This window comes from Elgaria multicarinata, chromosome 2 (genome assembly GCF_023053635.1).
Source record: "Elgaria multicarinata webbii isolate HBS135686 ecotype San Diego chromosome 2, rElgMul1.1.pri, whole genome shotgun sequence".
NCBI lineage: Eukaryota > Metazoa > Chordata > Lepidosauria > Squamata > Anguidae > Elgaria > Elgaria multicarinata.
The window spans coordinates 126,201,358-126,228,809 of NC_086172.1; the positions used below are offsets into that span (position 1 = coordinate 126,201,358).

Below are 27,452 nucleotides of genomic sequence, written 5' to 3' on the forward strand. Positions count from 1 at the left end.
AAAGGAGTACGGCAGGGCTGTATACTCTCACCTTACCTATTCAACTTGTATGCAGAACACATCATGCAACGTGCTGAGCTTGACGAATCCAAGGCTGGAGTTAAAATCGCAGGAAGAAACATTAACAATCTCAGATATGCAGATGACACCACTTTGATGGCTGAAAGCGAGGAGGAGCTGAGGAGCCTTATGACAAAAGTGAAAGAAGAAAGTGCAAAAGCTGGGTTGCAGTTAAACTTCAAAAAAACCAAGATTATGGCAACCAGCTTGATTGATAACTGGCAAATAGAGGGAGAAAACGTGGAGGCAGTGACAGACTTTGCATTTCTGGGCGCAAAGATTACTGCAGACGCTGACTGCAGCCAGGAAATCAGAAGATGTTTACTTCTTGGGAGGAGAGCAATGACAAATCTTGATAAAATAGTTAAGAGCAGAGACACCACACTGACAACAAAGGTCCGCATAGTTAAAGCAATGGTATTCCCCGTAGTAACCTATGGCTACGAGAGCTGGACCATAAGGAAAGCTGAGCGAAGGAAGATAGATGCTTTTGAACTGTGGGTGTTGGAGGAAAATTCTAAGAGTGCCTTGGACTGCAAGAAGATCAAACCAGTCCGTACTCCAGGAAATAAAGCCAGACTGCTCACTTGAGGGAATGGTATTAAAGGCAAAACTGAAGTACTTTGGCCACATAATGAGAAGACAGGATACCCTGGAGAAGATGCTGATGCTAGGGAAAGTGGAAGGCAAAAGGAAGAGGGGCCGACCAAGGGCAAGACGGATGGATGATATTCTGGAGGTGACAGACTTGACCTTGGGGGAGCTAGGGGTGGCAACGGCCGACAGAAAGCTCTGGCGTGGGCTGGTCCATGAAGTCACGAAGAGTCGGAAGCGACGGAACGAATAAACAACAAAAGCCTTCTGCTGTAACCATTGCATATGATAAGCAATATGAAATAATACCATGTAAAATGGAGCACAGACATGTTACTACACAGATCTGGACTGTAAGGTGGTGGTGGTGGGACTTTCCCACCCTCCTCTAGCTGTGGCCCCAGTCTAGATTAGATTATGCATGCCTACAATTTACATTGCCAAAGAGCATCCAGTTGTAAAACATATTCAAGGCATAAGGAGACTATAGGGTCCTGATCCATATCAACTTATTTTTGAGTAAAACAAGAAATTTGGGGGGATGGAATACACAGGTCCAGGAAACAGGTGGTGTGTTATCATAGAATCATAGAATAGGAAGGGGCCTAGAAGGCCATTGAGTCCAACGCCCTGCTGAATGCAGGAATCCACCTTAAAGCAGACCTGACAGATGGATATCTAGCTGCATCTTGAGGGCTTCTAGTGTGGAAGAGCCCACGAGCTCCCTAGGTAACTGGTTCCATTGTTGTACTGCTCTAACAGTCAGGAAGTTTTTCCTGATGTCCAGCTGGAATCTGGCCCTTTCAAGCTTGTACTTGATTTTTGCTGGGGTGGGTGGGTCATAGACCTGCTTTTGGGAGAAGACTGGGCTAAAGTAGGAATTGAGCACTTCGGCCTTTTGTCATCTGTTATCAATTTGCCATCCTCATTGAGTAGTTGAACCACCATTTCTTTCCTCAGTCTTTTACTAGGCACGTACGTGAAGAAAGCTTTTTTGTTGCTTTTAGCATCCCTCACTAGCCTCAGCTCATTCTCAGCTTTAGCCTTCCTGATGTCATTCCTGCACTCCTGTGCTTCCTGTCTGTACTCTTCTTTTGTAGCCTGGCCTTCCTTTTACTTTCCATATGTGTCCTTTTTTTGGTTTTCAGGTCATCTCTATGTCCGGGATTGGATTTCCATTGTCCACAGTTTTAAACTCACCCTCCTGATGTAAGGTTTACAGGACGTTTCATCAGCCAACTTGAAATGTCAAGGTTAACAATCAGAGTCTTGGCAGGAGTGGCTTGATTGCCAATTAGTGCTAAATTTTCTGTTTAGATAATATTTTGTATATAAGTTCTGTACAGAAATGTCTATTCCCCTTCTCCTTATCCTCCTTATACCACATCTTTCTGTATCCGTGATGCTGTGAGTATGAAATGCTGTATATATCTTTGAGTAACTAAGCTTTAAGCCTCAGTAAATCGTTATTGAAGAAACTGCTGTCTGCTGTGATCTGTCTAAATCCTATCTGTGGTTTCCACTGTGCACGATAAAACTTCCAGCTGTGTTCTCTCTAGCCGGGGAGAAACTTTGCTACCGACACTCTAAGCTTTTTGTGGAGCCACATTGGTTTCTTCTGTTGTCTTCTATCTTTTTTCCTTGTTGGAATTGTTTGTAATTGTGCCTTTAACATTTCTTTTTTAAAAAATCTTCCATCCATTTTCATTAGGGTCACTTGCCATAGGACCTTACTTATCATAGTTCTGAATTTATTAAAATCAGCTTTCCTAAAATCCAGAGTACACGTATGGCTACACTTAGCATTTGTTTCCGTTAAAATAAAAAGTATGATGTGGTCACTGTCCCCCAGAGTTCCTGTAACTGCCACTTTATCCACTAAGTCATCCCTTTTTTTTATATATATATAATAATTTTTTATTCATTTTCAACACTATATAAACATAGATAAACATTTCCAAAATATAACTGAAACAAACACAATAAGAAAAAAAATACATCAAATATCTGCTGCATACATATTGAATAATTGTTGAGTACAAATATCAAAAACTATTACATATGCCTTATCACACTACAACATCTTCATTCTTAACATAAAAGTGCACCCCCCACCTCGGGATCATTCTTGAGTCCAAAATCTAATCATTTCTTCTGCTGGTGGTTTCCCACTTCCCTTAGTAAACACAAACACTAGGAACTGTTTCCAGATTCCTTCGAACTCATTTATTTTAGTTACGCCTTTTCTCCACTTAATATTGCATGTCAGTTTATCATTAATGGCTATATCCCATACTACTTTATACCATTCCTCAATAGAATATTCCCCTTGGATCTTCCAGTTCCTAGCTATCATCAATCGTGCTGCAACCAACAAACTCGATATCAGCTCTATAGTTCCTTTTCCACACTTTATATCTTCAAATAGTGACAGCAATGCTATTTTTGGTGTTTGTTCTATTTTCATTCCCACTATTTCTTCAATTTCTGAGAACACCATCTTCCATAATCTTTGTACATATTTGCATTGCCACCACATATGTAAATACGTTCCTTTTTCCCCACATCCTCTCCAACAATTTGCTGAATGTTGATCACTTATCTTATTCAATCTAACCGGGGTTAGGTACCACCTCCATAAAATTTTAAAATAATTCTCCTTTATTCTTACTGATAAACTTCTCAACACTCTTTGTTTCCATAGTCCCTCCCAGCTCTGTCGCCCTATTTGTATCTTCAAATCTGATTCCCAAATCATTTTCTCTGTATTCTCTCTAAACTCCTTCTCTAACAATATTTTATATATTTCACTCATTAATCCTTTTGAAACTATACTACCTCCTTTTCCTTTCTCCTTACTTACTACTAATTCTTCAAACCTCGTCATCTTTCTGCACATTCTATTATCTTTAATCCACTTTTTATTCCATTGTTCTAATTGACCATATTCTAGCCAAGATAGCTTCTTCTCCTTTAACAAATTTTCCATATCTTCTCTTGTTTTAATATCTCTTACCCAATCCTTTAATTTTATTTTATTTTTCTCTTTTAATATTTTACATAATCTGCCCTTTAGATCCTCTGGGAAATTCTTTAACATTATTATCGGTGCTAAGGGAGAGTTGCTCGGAAGCAGCTTCCCTTTAAATTTACTCCAAATTTCCCATTGAGTCCTCAGGAGTGGATTATCTATACTTCCAACCCTATTAGTATCAAGTCAAGGATAGCCAATCCTCTAGTTCCTTCCTCCACTTTCTGTAGGAGAAATTTATCAGCCACGCATGTCAGGAATTTCTTCGAGGGGGCACTTTTGGCAGAATTTGCCTCCCAACAGATATCGGGGTAATTGAAGTCCCCCATTACTACTACATCACACTTCCTTGAAATATTGGCAATTTGCTTATCAAAAGTTTCATCCGCATCTTCTTGAATGGGTGGCCAGTAGTAGACTCTGACTATCATGTTCCTTTTATTCCTTGCCCCATTTATTTTAATCCAGATGCTCTCGATGGGGCTACCAGGCTCATCCTCCTGCATTTCTATGCAGAGATAAGTATTTTTTTAACATATAGTGCAACTCCGCCTCCCTTTCTATTTCTTTTGTTCTTTTTGAACAAGTTCAATTGCCATATTCCAGTCATGGGAGTCATCCCACCAAGTTTCAATTATACCTATCAAGTCGTATTTGCCTTCCTGCATTAAGAGTTCAAGTTCTTCCCTGCTCAGTCCCTCTTCCCCCCTCCCTTCCGGGGCTTTGTTCTGTGCCTCCTCTTTGCACCTCTCTCTGCCCGGGTGATCACTCAAGGCTATTTGGGAGATAAGGGCCAGCATCCCGGCGCCAAGCCCAGCTATCTGTCTCTCTCCCATCTCCTGGTGTCAACCAAGGCCAGTTGTCTTAACTTTTAGTACATCATAAAAACCAGCTAAAATCCTCCCTTCCCCACTACATCATCCATGTGTTTTCTGTCCAGAGCAGTCTACCCACTTTCCCTTACAATCTTCACACCAACGTGACAGTGTAAGAGAGGATTAGAAGAAAGTGGTGTTCCCAGGAGCAAAACAGGTTCTTGCATGGGGCTACACTTTACATTAGCATGTTTCCAACTTCAGTTCCCATCAGTCTTTGCCAGCATGACCAATGGTCAGGAATCCTGTGAGTTGTAGTTCAAAACATTTGGAGGGTACCAAGTTGGGAAGGCTTCTTCACATCATTACATAAAAGGGGTGTTCACACTTTACACTGAATTCTCAAATATTTTTTTCCTTTCTTCCTTTGTAGCATATAATGGACAGAAATGAGTTTCCAATGGTAGTGACCTGCAAAGTGTGTGCAACGTTAGTGTTCCTGCCTGAGATCGACATGGTGTACACCTTCAAGAAGTGCAAGCTGATTGCACTATTGGAAGAGAAAGTGAGAGGACTTGAGCAGCGAGTGTCCACCCTGCAAGGAATAAGAGAAGGTGAAGAGTTTTTAGACAGAACCGTGGAACTGCAACAGCAGCAATAAGCACAAGGGAAAGCTGCTCTGCCACCTCTTTATGTTTAGTGCCAGCAGTCTGGTTCTATTTTGGTTCAAGTGCAGCCCATCCCTCTTGTACAGGGCCGGCTTGTCCCAAAATGTTTCCCAGTGCCTAACAAATCTGAACCTCTCCTCTCTGCACCATCATCTCATGCACGCATTGAGACTTCTCAGCTGCACAAGTCTAGCTGACCCTGCTCGTGGAACTGGTAGCATTTCGGAGAAGGCCACCTTGGTGATCCTGGATTTCAACCTCCTGCCTAGCAACCTGGCTCTCAGGACCTCACAACTACATTTCCCCACACTGTTGGTACCAACATGGACAACGACAAATGGCTCCACCCCAGCACTGTCTACTATGCTATCTAGACAGCATGTGATTTTTGCAATCTTCGCAATTCACGCCCATCACAAACCCAGCTGTCCATATGAATAATGATCGAATCTCCCACTACCACAAGCCCCCTCTCCCCAGAGGCACATCCTCGGTGTGAGAGAATATTTGCACATCTCGTGAGGAAAGGGCCCCTTCTAAGGGATCATTTCCCTCTTCCTCGGAGTGACGCCCTCCTTCCTCAAGACCTGTATTCTCTATGACTGCAGAGGAGCTGTCACTGATGGAGTGAGACATCACTGTTAGGTCCCTGAAGGTCTCATCTATCAACCTCTCTGCCTCTCTTAGCTTCTTCAGGTCAACAACCTTGACCTCAAGGGAACAAACTTGTTCCCCGAGAGCCAAGCACCCCCCCACGATTTCTGTTCAGCAGGCAGATAATCATACATGTGGCACTCAGTGTAATATACTTGGAAGCCCTCACACTTCTGTTGACTTTCTACCTTTGTAAGTGATTTTTTATTGTTATTATTGCTGTTATAGAGTTTCTTTACTAGGAGTTTGGTACTGGGAGAAGGTAGGGAGCTTATTTATTGCTTAGGGTTTGTTTGGGCTTGTCTAGACAATGGGTTTGCCCCAGGGTGGATTTGCAGTAGTGGCAGGTCATCTACATGAACACAACAGCCATTACGAAGCCATCCAGGGCCAAACCCCAGAAACTCCACTGAAAAAACATTGGGCGCTTACCTGATTATTTTGTCTGTGGAGGTGTGTCACAGCCAATGTCATCCCCTGATTGGTTGCCATTGGCTGGACAGGGAAGGAGGCAGACCTCCAGGAGCTCAGGAGAGCCCTGTGGTAAATTTTTAAAAAATAAAAACGGGGGGGAGGCTTCTTTAATATAGAAACTCATAAGTTTAACTATAGTATCTCCAGGAAGATGAGACCTCTTTTTTTGTGGGGAGCCTATTCTATAGGCCATTTCCATCCCCCCCCCCACCCCCACCCCACAAGCTTGGGGCCCTTTCTACACCTAAGAGTTATCCCAGGAAAATGGAGGTATCGTCCCTGTCTGCTCTAGGGATCCCCTGTGTGGCATTTGGATGCACAGGAATGATCCAGGGACAATCCTGGGGGGGAAAGGCAGTGTAGGATTCTGTGGGAGAAGTATAGGAGACAGAGTGTGTGGGTTAGGATTCTGTGAAGAGAAGTAGAGAATTAAAGTGTTTGATTCTGTGAGGGGCAGATACTGAATACAAAGATTTGGTGTGGGTTATTGTGCTTTAGAATAGATGGTAGTATGCTATAGAGGAACTTTTAAGAAAGAACTGACAGAAACGAATACGCTTAGAACCTTATAACCATACACATTTGAACTGAGGAAACCAATAAGCTTATGTACACGCACTTAAGTTAATAAATTCAAATTACATTTAAGAACAACTGGTGTGGTCTGTGGAGGAGTGTCTGAGGAGAAAACAATTAATGGTGGCAGTGGAATGGGAAACTGAGGACTAGGTTGCTGGGCTGTGGAGCTGTGGGGGCTGAAGAATGAAGACGAGACAGGAGCGGCAGCAGTAGGCCGAAACCCTCACACTCGTCATCAGCACAGCACATTGAAGTAGCCCTGGATGCTAGTGGCGTGGATAGTCCTGTCAGGTAGCTTGTGGGTGTCTTAGGTGAAGCCAAGATGACACAGGTGGGCAAGACATCACAATTACGTGCCTTCGAAGTCTGTGTCTAGTGGCAGTATGTGCAACTCCTTACAGACAATACTGCCGTACTTTGGTGCATCAATAAACAGGGAGGTACCCATTCATCCAAATTGGTGGCTCTGACAATGGGCATCTTCAATTGGATCATACCTAGAGGAATTCATTTAACTATACTGCATATAGCAGGCGTTGACAATTATCTGGCAAATGCTCTAAGTTGTGTACACAGGACCTCAAATGGCACCTCTAATCCTTTGACATGTGTTCCACAAGTGGGGGTGCCCATTGATGTGTTTGCAATGCCGATGAATGCTGAATGCAGCAGATTTTGCTCAAGGTGTCCCTACGGGATAGTTTTAGTCCCGATGGCACAGAGCTCTACTCTACTCTTTCCCCTGTCCCCCCTAATTCCTTGGATAGCTGCATAGTCGAGAGCCAATGATGCAAATTGCATTCTCATCACACCATGATGGCTCAGACAATTGAGGCTCACCACCCTGTTATGGCTGTCCAGGAAGGAATACCTCCGTCTACCACCGATACCAGATTTTATCTCTCAGGATCCAGGCAGGATATGGCTCAGACCTAACAACTCTAAAATTGCCAGTGTGGCAGCTTCGATAACAAATAACCAGTCTTTGATGCCAACTGGTGTCCAGGCCCTTTTACCGGCAGCACAAAAACCAGCTACTAGGAGATCTTATGTGGCTAAATGAAGCTAATAGGATGGCTAGGATGGCTTCTGTGCAGAATGTTCTACTTTTTCTTCAGCAGCTTTTTGAGAAAAGGACTGAAATACTCTTCTACTAAGGTTTATCCAGGAGTTATCTCAGCGTCCAAGAATCAGGAACTTTTTGCTTTTTGCTCATTCTGTGGTCCAACAATTCCTAAGAGGATTGAAAAACCTTGTGCCTCCAAATTGATCTCTGGTGCCTCAGTGGAGCCTATCAGTCATGCTCATTGCCTTGGTGTCCAAGCCATTTGAACCGTTAAGTATGGTAGATTTTCAACTGCTGTCCTGCAAGGTTGCCCTTCTAGTGGCTATCACATCTTTCAGACGTTCCAGTGAATTTTGTGCCTGCATGTTGACACCTAGTTTTTCAGAAGGATAAGGTGGATGTATGCCAATACCACTTTTTTTGCCAAAAGTAATAGTAGTTTTCCATATTAATCAGTACATTTCCCTACCAACTTTCCCCCCAACATCTGCTTCCAGAGTGGAGACGAGGCTACATGCCCTTGAGGTGTGAAGGGCATTGACTTTCTATAAGTCAAGGACTGCAGTTTTTGAAACTATGTAATATCTTTTCATCTGTTACAGATCAGCCAGTGTAATCACTAAGACTGGAATCCTGGCTTGTCCAAATTATAAAACTAGCATATGAAGTGGCGGGAGTAGATTTGCCACCATAAATTCTGGCACACTCAACATGAGCGATGGCAACATCTATAGCTTTTGGCAGGGATGTGACCCTGTTGGATCAATAAATGGCGGCTACTTGGACTAAGCTGTCCATGTTTGTGGAACATTACAAGCTCAATGTACGGGCATGAGCAGATTCCACATTTGGACAAGCTGTATTGTCATTGATTCTGTAGTAAGACCCCAACCCTCCACCGGTAAGTAAGTTTGTTAAATGTCCATATGTGTGATGCACAGAGACCACGAAGAAGGCAGGCAGGTTGTTTACCTGTAACTGTGGTTCTTCGGGGGGGGGGTCATCGTGCATTCACACAACCCTCTCACCATCCCCACTTTGGTGTCTATGTTGATTCCGATGTTGGTCCCAGATGGATTTTCTCAGTTTCAAAGCCACTTTGGCAGTCTCAAGGAACTGAGGGAACAGGTGGGAACCCGTTGGGACATACACAGTGCAACGGTGGGGGAGGTGTCCCACTAAAAACGTTTTCTCAGCTATTGAAGTTTCCCGAATTAGGCTCCGTGGAGGTGCGGAACCCTTTTGTGTGAATGCACAAGTGAGCACTCGAAGAACCAAAGTTACACGTAAGTAATCTGCCTGTACCATGAGAAAGGAATCTTTTACTTTATGCTAAGGTTGTCCTTATAATTTAACCCCCAGGAATCTCTCCTTCTATCTCACTGTGTGGCCCAAAAAATGTTGTCTAAAATAAAAGATTATGGAGGTGGGAGTTGAGAGAGGGATAAAGCAGTGTGTGCTTGTTATCATCCTACCTTCCATGAAGAGCAGCAGCTGTCTTTACAGCCTCCAGCCCTGTGAAGAGCTTGCCTTGGCCCAGGAGAGGGCAGGGCCTGGAGAGACGTGTTGTTGAGCCAGACTGGTCAGAGGCCTATACATTTACTTGGAGGGAGAGGAAGAAACTGAGATGCAAAGTAAAACGTTGTTTGAATTTAAGTGGATGGACTTTCCAGATGAATCTAAAATGACATCCTATATCAGGAAGATGGGCAGAAGAAATAAAGGTCAGCAAGGGAGGGAGGAGGAAGAAGGAGGAGGTTTTGTGATAACTACAGAGAAGATCCAGGAATTATTTAGCACAGAGTTTAAGGCATTTGAAGAAAGAAATCTAAATCTACAACAGGAAGGGGAGAAAAGATATGAAAAATGGCTGAATGGAGCTATGGCAGATTTAGAGAAGAAAATGGAGGATAGAGATAGGAAAAACAAGGATAAGTTTAATATAATTGTGGGTAAAGTTGATGGCCTGGAGGCTAACATGAGATCTATTTCTAGGAAAATTTCCTGCCAAGGGGAGAAGATACAAAAAATGGAGGCAGGTCAGGCTGAAATAAGGCTTTGCTACGGGAAACCAAAAATATAAATAAAGCACTGGAAGCAGAACTGGAAAGAACACGTAACAGCCTTGAAGAAATCCAATATGAGGTCAGAAAAATGAATCTGAAATTGAGAGGCATGGCTGAAGGTGTGGAAAAGGGAGAGCTTGTAGCTTTTTTGGAAGACCACCTAGCTAACTATCTCAGGCTGTTTCCACACCTGCCTTTCATAACTCTTACTTAACTGTCTTGCTGTCAGCTCAAACTCTCTCTAAAAAGTACCACATTTCTCCAGCTCCTCCCACTCCCACCATCCAATCAGCACTCAGGTATTGAACACCACCACCACCACCCTTACGAACACAACCTGTGCATAAAAATTGTAAGTACATTGAGGCCTACTTACTTGCTGGAGGTTTATGCATAATATAAACCATTAACTTTGCATATATTTAGATTTAATGCATAATAGGCAGCTGAACATCACAGTAATGCCTTCCAAACAACCAGGAGCTCTAGTGGGTTTATACGGTACGGGTTCTTCTCTCATGACCAAACACACTGGATCAGGAGGGAGCTGCAGTGGGCACACCATCCCGGGAGTGAAGCATCAGTTGTCAATATTCAGGATAGCAGAGGATGAATGGAACACTCTGGCACAGATGCCATGAGTCAATCCATCACAGTAGCGCGTGAGCAATGTCATGTGGGATTTTTAGGGGGAACTGGCAAGCATTAGAGTTGATGGGAAATACCTGGAAGAACCAATTCTGTAAAGGCCTCATCCAGAGACACACCCACGGTACTACAGAAACTGTTACTGCCATCTGTCCCCCAAATCTCAGAATTACATGTGCATTGATGAACTGATCTAGGTACAGATGTTTCACAAGTCTGATGAAAGCTTGCATTTGATCCTGAGGTAAGCAAGCCTGGCCTCTTTTGGAGTCCAATATCATGTTGCTGAATTATAGCTGTTGTGTTGGGTGAAGGGACAACTTTTTGGTGTTGGCATAGAGGTCCAACGTCTGAAGAAGATTGAGGATGAACTGAACAGCAGAGTTCAGAGAAATCTCGGATGGAGGAACAAGAAGCCAGTCATCCAGGTAAGGGTATACTTGTACTCCCCGGAGGCAGAGAAACATGCACACAACCACCATGCAAGTTTGTAAAAACTCTTGGAGCTGTTGCTAACCTGAACGAGAGGACTTGGAATTGAAACACATGCAAGCCAAGTGCTGCTGAAGAGAACATCCTCTGATCCAACAAGCCGAGTCTCCAACTCTCCTTATCCACCAGCGAAGTATGCCCATTCTGGGAGCAACCCTGTGCAGTTTCCACTGTAATGGAATTTTGTCGTGGGTGTGCAGACAAGAATGTAATGTCTTTCTCTTGGACCTGGTACATGGACTCAAGTCCCTTGGAAGTAGGGGCCATAGAAGAGGGATTGTTGGACAGACTGAATGAGTTCAAATCTCTGATGACCTGCATCCTACAGTAATAAAGGAGCTATCAGAAGAACTCTCAGAACCACTGTCTATTATCTTTGCAAAATCATGGAAGATGGGTGACATGTCAGATGACTGGATGTGGGCTAATGTTGTCCCTATTTTCAAAAAGGGCAAAAAGGAACCTGGAAACTACAGAACAGTTAGTCTGACATCCATCCCTAGGAAAATTTGGAGCAGATTATAGAGAAGTTAGTCTGTAAGCACCTTGTAAACAATGCAATTATTACTAGAAGCCAGCATGGATTTGTCAAGAACAAATCCTGCCAGACTAATTTGATCTCATTTTTTGATCGGGTAACCTTCCATGTGGACTGTGGGAATGCTGTGGACATAATATAACATGACTTCAGCAAAGCTTTTGACAACGTTCCACATGACATTCTGATTAGCAAACTAGCTAAAAGTGGGCTACAGAATTGGCTGAAGATTTGGACTCAAAGAGTGCTTAACAAAGGTACCTTCTCACCTGGGGGAGGTGAGCAGTGGGGTACCACAGGGCTCAGTACTGGGCCCAGTGCTCTTCAACATTTTTATTAATGATTTGGACGAGGAGGTGCAGAGACGCTTATGGATTTTGCAGATGACACAAAATTGGGTGGGGTAGCTAATACCCTGGAAGACAGAAACAAACTTCAAAGTGATCTTGATAGGCTGGAGTGCTGGGCTGGAAACAACCAAATGAAATTCAATAGAGATAAATGTCAAGTTCTACACCTAAGAAAAAGAAACCAAGCTGAATATGAGCCAACAGTGTAATGTGGCTGCAAAAAAAAGCAAATGCTATTTTGGACTGCATTAATAGAAGTATAGGTTCCAAATCATGTGACGTACTGTTTCCCCTCTATTCAGCACTGGTTAGGCCACATCTCAAGTACTGTGTCCAGTTCTTGGTAGCAAACCTCAAGAAGCATACAGCCAAGCTGGAGCATGTTCAGAGGAAGGCAACGAGAATGATCAGGGGTCTGGAAAGAAAGCCCTATGAGGAGAGACTTAAAGAGTTGGGTATGTTTAGCCTGGAGAAAAGAAGACTGAGGGGAGACATGATATCACTCTTCAAATACTTGAAAGGTTGACACACTTCTCAATCATCCCAGTGTGAAGGACACGGAATAATGGGCTTAATTTACAGGAAGCCAGATTCTGGCTGGACATCAGGAAAAAAATCCTGTTAGAGCAGTATGACAATGGAACCAATTGCCTAGGGAGGTTGTGGGCTCTACCACACTAGAGGACTTCAAGATGCATCTGGACAGACATCTTTTGGTATGCTTTAAGGTGGATTTCTGCATTGAACAGGAGGTTGGACTCGATGGCTTTATAGGTCCCTTCCAACTCTACTATTATATTATTCTTTGATCTCACCTGTGGAGATTGGTTCAATAACTGGCGATTTGGCGGTTCCTCCAAAACTATCGGGATAGGAGACATTAATAAGAGTAAAGCTGTCAGGACTTTTGGTCTCAATACCGTCATGTAAATTTGGTTAATTCCCAATGATTCCTTTCGTCCATTTCTCCCCTTCCCTTCTTCTCCTCTAAACCCTCCTTCCTCGCCCTGAATTACCATCTTTTGGTTTTAGATGAGTAGAGTAGATCCTCTACTCCCAGGTAGGGAAGAAAAGCCCCATTTACCTATTTGGGTAAGGTCGCTTACTCAAGTGTAAGGGACAAGCCCTAGCTGCTGGTTAAATCGCCATGCGCTTGCTTGCACAGACACACACCTTTTTCCTTTCCCCACGGCTCGGCGGGGAACCAGGGAGGGAATGGTGGACTGGGATTAGTTAAAGACAATGGAATACGTGGCAAGAATGTTCCAGGATGCATTGCTAAGAGAATCATGTGATAATGGAGTAATTGCAAGGTCAATGTGGTCTCTCCCCATCCGGGCATGTCAGGAAATCGGGGAGGAGGATCAGCTGTGACAGGTCGGCTATTAGCCAATTGTGTGTGTGTAATGTTTCCTCCCTGTATACGACTGGAAGCTAATTTCTGCTCTGGGCCCTTTTTCCTCTAAATTGGCAAGGGAGAGGGGACCTTTACACAAAGAGATTTCTTGGTACCTGAAGTGAAAAATAAAGCTTTTTCTTTGAACCCGAAACGACGCATCCGGAATGCTTTTTATTTTATTTAATTGGGTTGTAATCCACAGTTTTTACAACAATGCCTGCTCAGGGTTTTTTAGATTCCTTGTTTTTCTTCGCAGTCTCAAGAGAATGCTTTAAAGTATCTTGATATGTTTTTTTGCTGCAGAAATAGAGAGCATCCTGGTCTTGGCAGGTCCATCTGGCTAGCCAATGCTTGTGGAGAAGAAGGGATAGAAGAGACTATGACAGGTACAGGTTGTCACGAGACATGTGAAGTGGGAGGCCTTTGTGTGTCCACCACTTCTAAATCTCTTCTCCAAAGCTCAGCCTTAAGTCTATCTGCTCTATGCTTCCTTATTATTATTATTATTTATTTATTTATTTATTTATTTATATAGCACCATCAATGTACATGCCTTGTTTGTTTAGTGAAGGACAGACAAAGGGAACAGACCTCAGGTACATGCGATACCCCAAACAAAAGAGACAAAATGAATGACGATTGGTTGGAGGAAGCTTGCTACCACAATGCGTACACTTACAAAATGGGCCTTTTAAGGCCAAACGTCTGAATAAATCCCATGGACTGCAATGGCAGCCTCAAGAAATTTAAAATACAAAACTATTCTTTTCTTCTGGATGACAAAGGGTGAAGAGAACAAGAAAAATATAAGAAGATAATATTTGAACTCACTGAAGTTTGAATAGAATGAGATAAAAGAAATGCAGACAAAGTTCCCATTAAGGCAAAGTTCCCATTAAGTTCCCATTAAGTGCAATAGTGAAGGAGGATTCACGCCAAAAATGTTTTTCACGTATAGAAGTTTCCCAAATTAAGCTCAACGCAGGTGCAGAGCCCACATGTTGATGCACAAAGACAAACTGAAGAATTTCCTGTGAGACAAATTTAATTTAAAAACTAGTTTCAAACAATATTTATTTACCAAAACAATGAAAATGGCAGTTAAGCTTAACTTAGGGAACATTATTGCAAATGTAAAATTTGATCTGGTTAAAATTTGAGTTGGTTAACATTGTCAGTGAGCATCTGAGGCAAGATCAATGTTCTAAGGATGGATGTCCTGCCTAGATTGCTTTATATCCCCAACAATACTCCTTCAACAATACTTCAAACAAATAGAGCAACACTTTAAACTGTTTCTGTGGACTATGGCTACCATTTTAAAACAGAAACTTCTGGTTGAGCAACGTAGTGTTAACCTCTCCATTATGCAAATTTATCATAATACATACCTAATTGCTCTTCAAATTTCTAATAAAAATATTTTTTTAAAAAACCAATGCCAGGCCATTACCTACTAGAATAGCAGCGGCTGAGGTAGCCCTGCAGCAACTCTGTGCTGTGCTGGGAACAGAGAAAACAATGACCATTTGCACATAATGAGCTCTTTATATCTGGGATAATCCACACATTTTGATAGGCAACAGAAAGGTAATGTGGAAAATTTAGACTGACAGAGCTTTGTATTTCATATCACAGCTCCAAGCTCTTTGGTGGGTTACAAGATGAATTTGGCTTACCTCCCCTCAGCAAACCTTACAATATTTAAAACATAAGAATACTATCACTAACAAATTCAATGTAGGTACATTGGTTGCCTCAGAAGTCCCAGGCCTACTTCAAATGGCAGCGGCTGTGTCAGATTTAAATAAGGCCAACAAATTCCTGTATGACTTAGTTCAAGATACCATTGCTCCAGACTTGGATTAATCAGAATTGCGGATTTAGAAACTCAACAGAAGCCTTCCTATTGGAAAGCAACCTAGAAATGTGTCAAACAATTTGATATCAATCTCAGGTTGTAGCTTGTGCGGGCAGTGCTTAATTGGATTCAGTTGGTGAAGGAACAAGAACACATAGGGCCTTGCTAGACGAGGCCTTAGCGTAGTGGTTCCCAAACTTTTTCAGGTAACCGCCCCCTTGGTTCCACAAACTCATGCCCAGTGCCCCCTGTGTGCGGCCCCTTTAAATGGGAAGCACCCGCCGCAGACTTGCCGAGAGAGGGAAGGAAAAGAGAGCGAACGCTTCTGCTTTGCAGCCGACGTGGCGGGGCACACCAAGCAGGGTATGTCTCTTCATTAATGTTTTGGTGCTTTTGAAACATTTCAATTCACCATTAAAAGGACTCTTCTTAAACTGTATTAATACATGTGTGGATTCTTCCCCTATATGGCTTGGGACCAAACTACCTTCTCCCATAAAAATGTCCCTCGGTCTTAAGACCTTCTGGAGAGGCGCTTCTTGGAAAAGACCACTTTAAGCTCCCCCCCTGCCACCCCTTTGCCTCTTAGCACCCCCTGCAACCCCATTGCCGCTTAACGCCCCCCTATGCAATCCCACCGCCCCCAAGGGGGCAATACCGCCCACTTTGGGAACCACTGCCTTAGCGCGCTGTGAGGCCTGGTTTCCCTGCTGTGCATCCAGATGACGCACAGGGGAATCCGGGCCCAGGCTGCACTGAAATCTCCCCTAACGCGCCATAAGCGAATTCGCTTATGGCGTGCCTTTTCTGCAGCCCCGGCCTGAGGCCGGGGTTGCGGAACGTCTAGCAGGGTCCGTGGCTTTTTGCAGCTACTCACTGACTTACGAGTAGCCGGGAAAAGCCACGGACTGGGCACAGCGCTCTTACGAGCGCTGTGCCCATCGGACTGGGGGGGGATCCTGGGGGGGGGATAAAGGGGCAGGGGGAAGGCCAGACCCGCCAGGAGAGAGGGGGGGAAGCCGGACATCGGCGATGGTAAGGGAGGGGGCAAAGATCGGGGATGGGGCTGCCAAGGGAGGGGGCAAAGATCAGGGACGGGGCTGCCAAGGGAAGGGGCAAAGATCGGGGACAGGGCTGCCAAGGGAGGGGGCAAAGATGGGGACGGGGCTGCTAAGGGAGAGGGCAAAGATCAAGGACGGGGCTGCCAAGGGAGGGGGCAAAGATCAGAGACGGGGCTGCCAAGGGAGGGGGCAAAGATGGGGACGGGGCTGCCAAGGGAGGGGGGAGAAGATCGGGGACGGGATCAGGGATGGCGGATGTGGGGAGGATGAGCGAGCAGGCAGGGGGCCATGGGGAGGGATCAGCAGCGGGTGGGGGGCTTAATTTTAAAAGAAAAGGCACTTACCTTGTCCGGCAGCTTCGGGGCGCACGTGGCCCCTTTAACAACAACCAAAAAAAAAAGGGCCGATGCTGCAGGGCTTCTGTAGTCCCTGCGCGTCGGCTGTCTAGGAGGCGGGGCGGCACGCGCTAAAGTTAGCGCGCCGTCGCCCCGCCTCCATGCCGGCTTCTCCGGCATGGTCTAGCAAGGCCCATAGACACACAGGCATAGCTGCAATAATAAATTAGCCACAACTTTATTGACTTCCTTGAATAGGCTTGGTGTTGGCATAGGGCATGGATCCTATCATTTAGCCAGCTCACCTGCTGACTGATTCCTCATTCTGGCCCACATGCCAGGAGCACTGGTGGTGATGGAAGGGCCAGGGGCACACCACAGTGCAGATTGCAAATGTGAATGACTTTCCACAACCACAGACGTAGCCAGCTCACAGCCCCCATGTTGGTCTGGTCTTGGTGTCACATCCCCAAGATCCATTATGGGAATCCTCACTGTGGGAGAACAGGGAGTCCAATCCCAATCCTCTCACCAATGGATCCAGCCTAATGCTCCTCATGCCTACATAAATTGTGACAAAAGTTATAAAATGAACCACCAACAAGGAATTTACTGATAATCCAGATCTATTTATTTACAATGGAATTAATCTTGCAATGGGGAAAGTAAAAACTCTGCAAAGTTTTTGTCAATTGGTATGCAGGTAAAATTCCTTCAATGTCCCGTTATCTCACAAAACCTTTTGCCACTGTAAAACATCTTACTACGGAGATAGGGTGCATGGGGAAGTCAGCAACTGCCATCCTGGAGCTGCACAGGTGGTCTGCCTTTAGGGGCCTCAGGCTAAACTGGAATGAGAACAAAGAAGATATCTTACTCTGCTGTATGACATAGCAGTCCCCTCCTGGGAAGGAGATATGGCTGCTACAGCTGTGCAGCCATATCTCCTCACCAGCCCATCCTCCTGCTTGCCTCCACAAATCACAACTCCCCAATAAGAGGGAAACTGAGGGTATTCGAAGTAAGATTTTATACAGGACACACAGAACACCAAACTACCTGGGCATCTCATAGGATATATGCTGTAACAGTCCATAGGTTAATCTCTGTGTTATGCAGTTGCCCAATAGTGATGCCTTCGTGGATTGAGGATGTGACCAAGATGATGATGGTCCCAGAAACCTCTATGTAAATTTCGGTGACCAGCCGTGAGTCAAAGCGTTCTACTAAAGGCTTTATTGCTTTAGTGTTTTATTTCCAATTACTCAGCTATAAATCTCTGGCCAAGCATGCAGGAGGCGACTGCTGCTGTTTAAGAGAAACACAGTCCCTTACCTATAGCTCTAGCCAGAGACAAGTTCTGAAGCTCAAGCCTACTGATCCGGGTGGAAGAACCAAACAGAGGGTGCCGGTGTCAAGGAGCCAAGAGCAAGCGAAAGTCAAGTCCAGTCCTATATCAAGAGCCAAGTCAGTCATCCAAAATGCCAGGGATAAACGTTCAAGCGGAGTCAATCAAGTCGGTCCAGGTCAGGAATCCAAAGTCACGGTCAAGAGGCAAGGCGTGGGGGCACAGTAGCAACCGGAGGAACGAAAGGTGTTTGCTACACCGGACCAGCGGTCAGATTTCCCCTTTTCAAGCCCTGCCAGCATGACCCCACCCAGCTCCCAGCTGTGCCTCATTCCTCCACCCTTTGACCCAACGCCCTACTTCAGCTCGGCGTCTTTTCCCTGCCTGTTCTGCAGGCGCATACTTCGCCTGACCCCCTGCATTTGTTCTGCCCTTTCCCTACGTCTCCTTTCTCTCCTTTCGCGGGGGCTAGGTGGTCGAACCACCTCCGTCTCTGACTCAGCCTCAGGAGAGACAGGCAGAGGAAGCGGCGGACTGGCCCATGGCTCCTCTGCGGGACCTGCATCCTCCTCCATTGCACGACTCCCTTCCAACTGTGCACCGGTCTCTGGTCCGGCTGTGGGGAAGGAAACACCCTCTACTTTTTGTAAGTTTGCCTCCTCCTCATCTGAGGAGGCTTCCTCGGGTGCAATCCTAACAGTAAAAGATGTCCATGCTTTGGGGTATACAGGACTTAGTAAGGCCACACAAACAGCTAAGTGTATAATCCTACAACACCGGGTAGCAAACAAAACCCCTTGGGTAGTATCCAATGTTAGCGTTATGTACAGTAGACCCATTCAAATGAATAAGACTCAAGTTAGTAGTGGCTTATTTAAATTTAAAATTAATATGGGGAAACTACGTTGAATTAACTGCAGAATGCTGCGATCCACTGCAAAACCAGTTCAGGCATTCAAGGAGAAGTATTTGAAACAATCATTTTATTATATTTTATTTTCTTTAACTTTTTAATCTGTTTTTCCAAAGTAACTACTAATTTAATCAATTTTTGTCTGACTATTTTACTTAAAGACATGAAATCTTAAATTTTAAGTACGAGACAATATGACGAAGGGAGAAGAAATGTGAAGGGGAGAAAGTGTGGCAGTGGGTAGAAGGGGGAAGGGATTACTGTTTGTACCAGGCATCTCATATGATATGTGCTGGAGGTGTAACAGTCCATAGCTTAATCTCTGTATTATGAAATTGTCCAATAGTGATGCCATCTTGGATTGAGGATGTGACCAAGATCATGATTGTCCCAGAAACCCCTATGTAAAAGATGTCCATGCTTTGGGGTATACAGGATTTAAGTCCATGCTTTTGGGTATACAGGATTTAATAAGGCCACACAAACAGCTATTATTCTACAACACTAGGAAGCAAATAAATCCCCTTGGGTAGTATATAATGTTAGCCTAATGTACAGTGGACCCATTCAAACGAATAGGACTCAAGTTAGTAGTGACTAATTTAAATTCAAAATTAATATGGGGAAGTTATCTGGAATTAACAGCAGAATCCTGTGATGCACCACAAAACCAGTTCAGGCATTCAAGGAGAAGTATAAGAAACAATCAGTTTAATATATTTTTCTTTAACTTTTTAATCTGTTCTTCCAAAGTAACTACTAATTTAACCAATTTTTGTCTAACTATTTTACTTAAAGACATGAAATCTTAAATCTTTAAATACAAGACAATATGAAGAAGGGAGAGGGGTAATGCAAAGGGGAGAAAATGTGGCAGTGGGTAGAAGGGAGAAGGGATAACTGTTTGTACTGTACCGGAAAGCCAAATAAACTTATAAAAACAAATACTAATAACTATGAAACGTTTGCTGAGTGTAATATATATGTTACATCATGCAACCCATTATATCTTCCGTGCACTTCTGATATGTAATTCACTGCGAGTTTCCACCCTCTGTTTATTGTCCTGGAGAGATAATTGAACTCATTCTTCTAAACTTCTGCTTCAACACAGTCCTGTAATATAGACCCAGGCCAAGACCAACAGTGGCAGCAGAAAGGAGGAAAACAACTCCTACGGTGGTTCTTATAAAGGCACCTCTCCTGTTTTCTGGAGCAGGTCCACTGTCAAGGCTGCCACCATACCCTTTGTTTAGACAGTCGGGAGGCGCCCAGCCATAATCACAATGGCAATGTTTGAGGTTGTTGCATGTTCCCCGATTATGGCACATTGTGATATTACAATCGTACTTCAATAAGGACACATTTCTGCATTGCCCATCCATACACATCATGTCAGTGCCACAAGGAGTGCCATCTCTCACGGCACCAATATCAGTTGTCTTCATCCCACTGTGGAAGTCAGTGCCCCAGCATTCATCACTGCCAAACGATGAATGAATTATGGTGATGTGTTCCTCCAAAGAAGGCAAGTCATCAATATTATCACACTGGATTCTGCCACACAAATAACTCTTGGGATCACATTTCCTGTAAGCTCCATGCTTAAGTCCACAGTTGCCAAATCGATCACCTTGAGCATTCATTGCTCTGAAACAACTCTCTGAAGTAACAGTTGCATGCTTGCCAAAGATCGCTTTGCACTGCCCACTGTGAGTACTACAATGCCCATGATAACAGTATGCGCCATCACTGCAGGGGGCACCATCTTGCATATAAACATCTTCAGGACATCTCTCCGAAGTCCCATTGCAGTACTCAGGAAGATCACAGATGCTAGTTTTCTGTCTGCAAATGGATCGAGCTGGAAGATATTGACAATTGGTGCAGCAAAGTCCAAATGCACAAGCGGCACCTGAACGCAACGTGCAATTGGATTGGCAACAGGGATCCGAGGCACATTCAGCTTTTGAGCCACAGTCACATTGCTCACCAGTTTCCACTACTTTGTTGCCACAATATTTGAAGTTATACATTTTGTCAGGGTCCGGTGGAATTAATAAGCAACGATGGTTCCTTCGACGGAAATAATAAGAATAACTGCAATTGCTAAACTTATCAGTATGTACCGCATCTGGAAACATAAGGCAAAACTGTTTACTACAATGACAATAATCTGCATCATGAGGCATCCCAAGATTATGTCCCAATTCATGAGAAAATGTGCCAGAAAACACAAACAAACTGGACGTTGCATATGTTTCAACAGCAGCTGAATAATGGTTGTCACATAAGAATCCTAAATATGTCATTCCAACGGCGCCTGTTAAAGACTTATTAACAAATAAATGACCAGCATCATGTAGTAGACGTTTAACTAGTGTGTCTCTTCTCCAAACCCTAAAGTTCTCAAGTGCACTTTCAATTGAGTTAGTAAGGTTTATGAGGTTCTTTTCTGACCAGATCTCCAGACCAGCTATAGACACCAGAACAGAAAGCGGCTCATAAAATGAATTTGAAGTATGGATGACATCCAGAACATGGAGAATTACAAGAGTTTCATTTTTGTTAAACTTCACATATAGTTCATAATCAACCACAATCGCAACTTTTGCATACCTAGTGTGTGACCACCACTCTCCTTCAGAAACACTTTTGCCCACTACACTCTCCTTGTTTTGGATCATGGCTCCTTGACGACTTTGCTCTTCCTCTGTTAGCCCACACCTCATGCGCCCTGCACCTTTCTCTTCTTCCAACCGATACACCACATGCTGAAAGGTAGTAGATGCCCGGACAGGTTCAATTTCATAGCTCCCATTTTCTAATTGAAAGAGACCCCTGAGTCCCCCTGAGCAAGTGCTGAGGGTGACTAAAGATGAGGGTGTTCCTTCTACAAAGCCACGGTAGAAACAGTCATCTGGGATGAATGGATAGTCTGTGTGGAGTTCCCCCTTTTTACTATAGGTGAAGACAGGGAAGTGTTTAGGGATAAATCCCTTCTTCTGCCTGAGGTGCACCATGTGGCCCTTCCCCTCAAGGTGTACCAGATAGCTGACATGCTGAGGTTCCTGTTGTCCATATCTGGGGGTCAGTTTCCTTGGGATGGTCACTTCATAAGAGGCATACCTAAACCCCTGGGGTGGTATCTGAGCCCCTGTCTCATTCAGCACATCCCACAAGATCAGCAGCAGCAGCCAGGTAGAAATCTTCCCCATTTTCCTTGACAGCGAATAGCATCTGCTAAATCAACACACACTGTCTCTCTTTACTTAGGACAGTGAAGCCCCCTGCAGCAAGTGGTTCTGGCTGCGCCTGCAGGAGGATTGGAAGGAGGCTGCACATGAAATAGAGAAGGAGGAGGATTGTGCCCATGGCAACAGTCAACAGAATTATCTTTGGAATGGGGTGGAGCTTGAGGGGTGATGGATGGAATAGATGAGGAGAGAATAGCAGCAGATGGATAGGAAGAAAAGATGGCTGAAGGGTGGCTTCTGAAAGGGCTACACGAAGAAGAGGTAGGTGTGCCATGAACTTGGGGACCAAAGATCAGTGAAATGAAAAATATGAAAATAGGATGCTGGCTCAGCAGTTGCCTCCTCTTCTAACCAGAGCATGTATGCAATATGGATCTGCAATATGAAGTAGTTTTAGCAATGATGGAGCACACTTTCAAATGCAGATTGTGATGTTTTGCAATTGGGTATACAGCTTGTCTTTAAATATTTACATTGTTGACAAAGAACTTCACTCTCTTCATTTCTGCGTGTAACAGCAATGTGGGGGTCTATGATCACTGCCAGACTTGGTAACTTCAACTTAGTAGTGAGTATAGCTCCCTCTAGCAGAGGTATTCCCATCTGCCTAAAGTCACATGAAGCATCTGCTGTGGGATATCATGTAAGAATTTGTATTTGGGGAACAAATAGTGGTTCAGGTACTCCTCTTTCCAAAAGTTCCAGTAAGATCTGATGACCTCTGGTACCAAGGACTACCAGCAGGATTGGGATTCCTCTTTTGATCTAGGATTGTAAGGGAGAAGGTAACCTGGACCCAAACCATATAGGGCTTTTGTCATGCCCTGCATGGAACCGGAGTCGGGAGATGAGGGGGAGTTGGCAGAGGCTGGACCCAGTACAGTGGGGCCTGGCTCAGGAGAGGAGAATGGACTGGCAGAGGCTGTGGCAGAGCCTCAGGGAGAGGAGCCACGGCCAGCAGGAACCTCTGCCAGCTCTGAGGGCCTGATGCCAGCAAAGACTCTGGAAGAGCAGCAGGGATCTGAGGAGGAGACGGAGAAGCCCGGTTTCAGCCAGTTCCGGGCGGAGAAGGCCACCCGACGCAGGTCTAGCCGTCTCCAACAGAAATGCCAAGCACTCAGAGACCAGCTGCGGAACGCTGACTCAGCACTCTGACTAAGGATAAAAGAGCAGCCGGGAGCCCTGCCAAATTGTCAGAGATTATCTGAGCTTTCTGGCGAAAGCCTTGGTTCCTGCATCTCGTGACCTCGTGCCTTGCTCCCTGACTCCTGGTTCCTGATTCCGGCATTGACTCCTGGACCCCGTGACCACGCCTTGCTTCTCTGGACTCCTGGTTGACCACGGACTGGTTTGTGACTACGCTTGCCTGTTATTGCCCCTGGACTTTTGGACTGTTGTTTGGACTTTGCTGAATGCTGGCTGCGCTGACCCTGGACTGGACTCTCGACTACCTGCTTTGCCAACTCCCTAGACTTTGGACTGGACATTGACTTCTCTGTAAGCTTGAATCCTGATCTGCAACGTCCTTTTGCTTTTACGTTCAAAGCTCCGTTTGCACTGCCTTCCCTGAACTGTTTGTATACTGCAATAAACTCATCTGTTGCTTAGTTACCCGCTGGTCTAATCTGTCTTTGTCAAGCCATTTGGCAGCTTTCCCGGACAGAATAATCTCTGACCTGGCTGACAAAGATAAGGGCAATGGAAGAATTACTAGCAAAAAACCAGCAACTGGAGACTCTTGTTATGCAGTTACAGACCGCCGTCGCTGTATTGCAAACGCAACCAGCCCAACCCCCGCCCCCCCCCTCGAAGGAATAAATGTTTGGCAGCCCTACCTGAGAAATTCTCTGGCAAACCGCAGGAGCTGGAAGGCTTTTTGGCCCAGTGCCGGCTGCATTTCCAACTCAGGCCAGAGGATTTCCCTACAGACACTCAGAAAGTGGCGTTTGTCATCAGCCTCCTGTCTGGACCAGCGCAGCGATGGGCCACTCCGTATCTGCTCCAAGACCACCCGTTCCTGAACCAGCTGGACAATTTTTTAAAAGAGATGTTGGCTACCTGGGGAGATCCAGTTAAGGTGGAAACAGCAGAAAGGCTCATCCAGCACCTGCACCAGGGAAAGGGCTCCGTGAGGGAGTACACCACGGAGTTCCGCCTCATCGCTCAGGACCTCACCTGGAACGATAGCGCCCTCCAAGCCCAGTATAGATATGGACTCTCAGACGCTATCCTCGATGAATTGGCTCGAGCTGCTCCACCTGGGTCTTTGGCTCTGCTCATGGAACAGGCGGCACGGATTGATGGCAGGCTGCATGCCCGCAGGCTAGCCCGCTTACAGAACCCTCCCAGGTCAGAAGGGTGGGCTTTGGGAGGACATGCAGCTGCTCCAGAGACATCCATAGCCTCGCCCAAGGTTCCTGTACCTAGCCCACCAGAGGAGCCGATGCAGCTGGGAGGAGCACGTCCACGTCTGTCAGCAGCAGAAAAAGAGCGAAGGAGGGCAGGGGGCCTTTGCCTTTACTGTGGACAGGGGGGCCATTTTGCCCGTGTGTGTCCTCTCAAGCAGCGAGGGGCCTCCTTGCCGGGAAACGGACCCTCCCAGGCTTAGTTGGGGTTAAAAGCCTGGGAGAACCGGCTTTAGCCACTACCCCACCCCAGTCAGAACCCCGAAGGGATCCATTGCTGGTCACAGCTACCCTTAGGGGACGGGAGGGCCCGGTGATGTCAGTAGGGGCCATGATTGACTCTGGGGCGTCCAACAGCTTTATGGACCTGGGGTTTGCCACCCAGCATCAGGTGCCGTTGCAGCAATTGGAAGAACCCCGGCCGGTGGAGACGATTGACGGACGGCTCCTAAAGTCAGGCCCCGTGACCCAACAGACGGAGGTGCTGACTATGGAGATTCAGGGCCACGTGGAACAGGTCCAGTTTTTCGTGGCCGCGGTCCCACACTTCCCGCTGGTTCTTGGGATGCCCTGGCTGACCCAGCACGACCCTTGTATATCATGGGCTCGGAGGGAAGTGCTGTTTGCCTCACCCTACTGTCAGGAGCACTGCTGGCCCGAACGGATCCCTGCCGCCCCAGAAACACCCCCCCAAGAACCTGCGGGCAGCCTACCCGCAAAATATCAGGAATTTGCGGGAGTCTTCAACAAAAAAGAAGCTGAGCGACTGCCTCCACACCGGACATATGATTGTGCCATAGACTTAGTCCCAGGAGCCCCTATACCGGCGGGGCGCCTATATTCATTGTCGGAACCGGAACTGGCCACCCTAAGGGAATTTTTGGAGTCCAACTTGAGGAAGGGCTTCATTCGTCCATCCACGTCGCCTGCAGGGGCCCCAGTCCTCTTTGTGAAGAAGAAGAACACTACTGAACTCAGGCTCTGCAATGATTACAGAGCTCTGAACAGAATTACCATCCGCAACCGGTACCCGCTACCCTTAATCCCGGAATTGTTGGAACGTCTTCGTCATGCTCAGGTTTTTACAAAGCTGGATTTAAGGGGAGCCTATAACTTGGTGCGCATCCGACCCGGGGATGAGTGGAAGACTGCCTTCATGACCAGATACGGCCAGTACGAGTACACGGTCATGCCGTTCGGCCTGTGCAACGCCCCAGCCGTGTTTCAGCACTTCGTGAACGATGTGTTCCGGGACTACTTGGATCGGTTCGTAATAATTTATCTGGACGATTTTTTGATCTATTCCCCGAACCAGACCATCCACGACGTCCATGTGAAGGCAGTGCTTCGGAGGCTCCAAGAACACCACCTCTATGCAAAATTAGAAAAATGCGAGTTCGATTTGACGGAGGTGGAATTTTTGGGGTACCGGATCTCGGCAAGAGGGGTGGAGATGGACCAAGCAAAGGTGGAGGCGGTGTTATCCTGGCAGCCTCCGAGGAACAGGAAGGAGGTTCAGAGGTTCTTAGGATTCGCAAATTTTTATCGGAGATTCATTCCCGACTTTGCAACCCTCGCTGAGCCTATCACCCAGTTGCTCCGGGGTAAGGCCCCGTTCCAGTGGACTATGAGCACCCAGCAGGCCTTTGAGAAACTGAAAACTAAGTTTACCTCGTCTCCAATTCTACAGCATCCCGATCCTCGGACCCCTTTCATAGTTGAGACAGACGCCTCGGACGTTGCTATCGGAGCAGTGCTGCTGCAGCCAAACAAGGAGACATCTCGGTTGTCGCCTTGTGCCTTTTACTCCAGACAGCTCACGCCCCCAGAACGTAACTACACCATCTGGGAGAAGGAGCTGCTGGCCATTAAGGCAGCCTTTGAGGCATGGCGGCATTTGCTGGAGGGAGCAGTACACCCGGTGGAGGTGAGAACGGACCATCGTAATCTGGAGTATTTGCAGACTGCACGAAAATTGACGCAGCGTCAGAAGCGATGGTCCTTGTTCTTCGTCCGGTTTAACTTTAAGCTGAAGTACATCCCACGCTCCCAGAATCGACAAGCGGATGCGTTATCCCGGAAGCCTGAATATGCGACACAGCCTGGGGAAGAAAAGAGGTCAACAATTCTGCGTCCAGAACATTTTGCGGCTGCCCCAGTAGGATCCCCCTTGATCGAGCAAATTCGGGACCTCCAGGGGCGGGACTCTTTGGTGGCAGCACACGCCAGGGATGACCCACCAACTCCGTTCGCCATGAAGGACGGCCTTCTGTATCACCGTGGCCGTCTTTATGTACCAGGGGGGCCTTGTCGGGATTCGGTGCTTCGCCTGTGCCACGATTCAAAGCCTGCACTTTGGGTTTTGCAAAACGCTGCATCTCCTGACACGTGAATTTTGGTGGCCTCGGGTCCGAGCGGATGTTGGCCGCTATGTGCAAAGTTGCCCAGTCTGTCACAGAGCAAAGGATTTGCGGGGGCGGCCGGCAGGGTTACTGCACCCCTTGGCGACTCCTTCAGGTCCTTGGCGGGTGATCTCAATGGATTTTATAATGGACCTTCCGCTGTCTGCAGGCCATACCACCATCTTCGTGGTAGTAGATTTATTTTCAAAGATGGCCCATTTTGTACCTTGCATAGGGATGCCCACGGCAAAAGAAACGGCGAGGCTCTTTGTAAATCAGGTGTTCAGGTACCATGGCCTCCCAGAGGGAATAGTCTCAGACGGTGGAGTGCAGTTTACGGCCAGGTTCTGGAAGAGTCTCCTCCAGCTGTTAGATATCAAGGCCCACATGTCGTCAGCATACCATCCTCAGACGGACGGTCAGACGGAGCGAACGA

The 27,452-nt window shown here is 45.9% G+C and overlaps 1 protein-coding gene across 1 annotated transcript; it reads right to left on the minus strand.

Annotated features, from left to right (window-relative positions):
• Nucleotides 1-19,986: 19,986 nt before the first annotated feature.
• LOC134393417 (disintegrin and metalloproteinase domain-containing protein 20-like) lies at nucleotides 19,987-22,170 on the minus strand. The gene is given in 1 exon segment (XM_063118443.1): nucleotides 19,987-22,170. A coding segment is annotated over 1 exon segment (2,184 nt).
• Nucleotides 22,171-27,452: the final 5,282 nt, after the last annotated feature.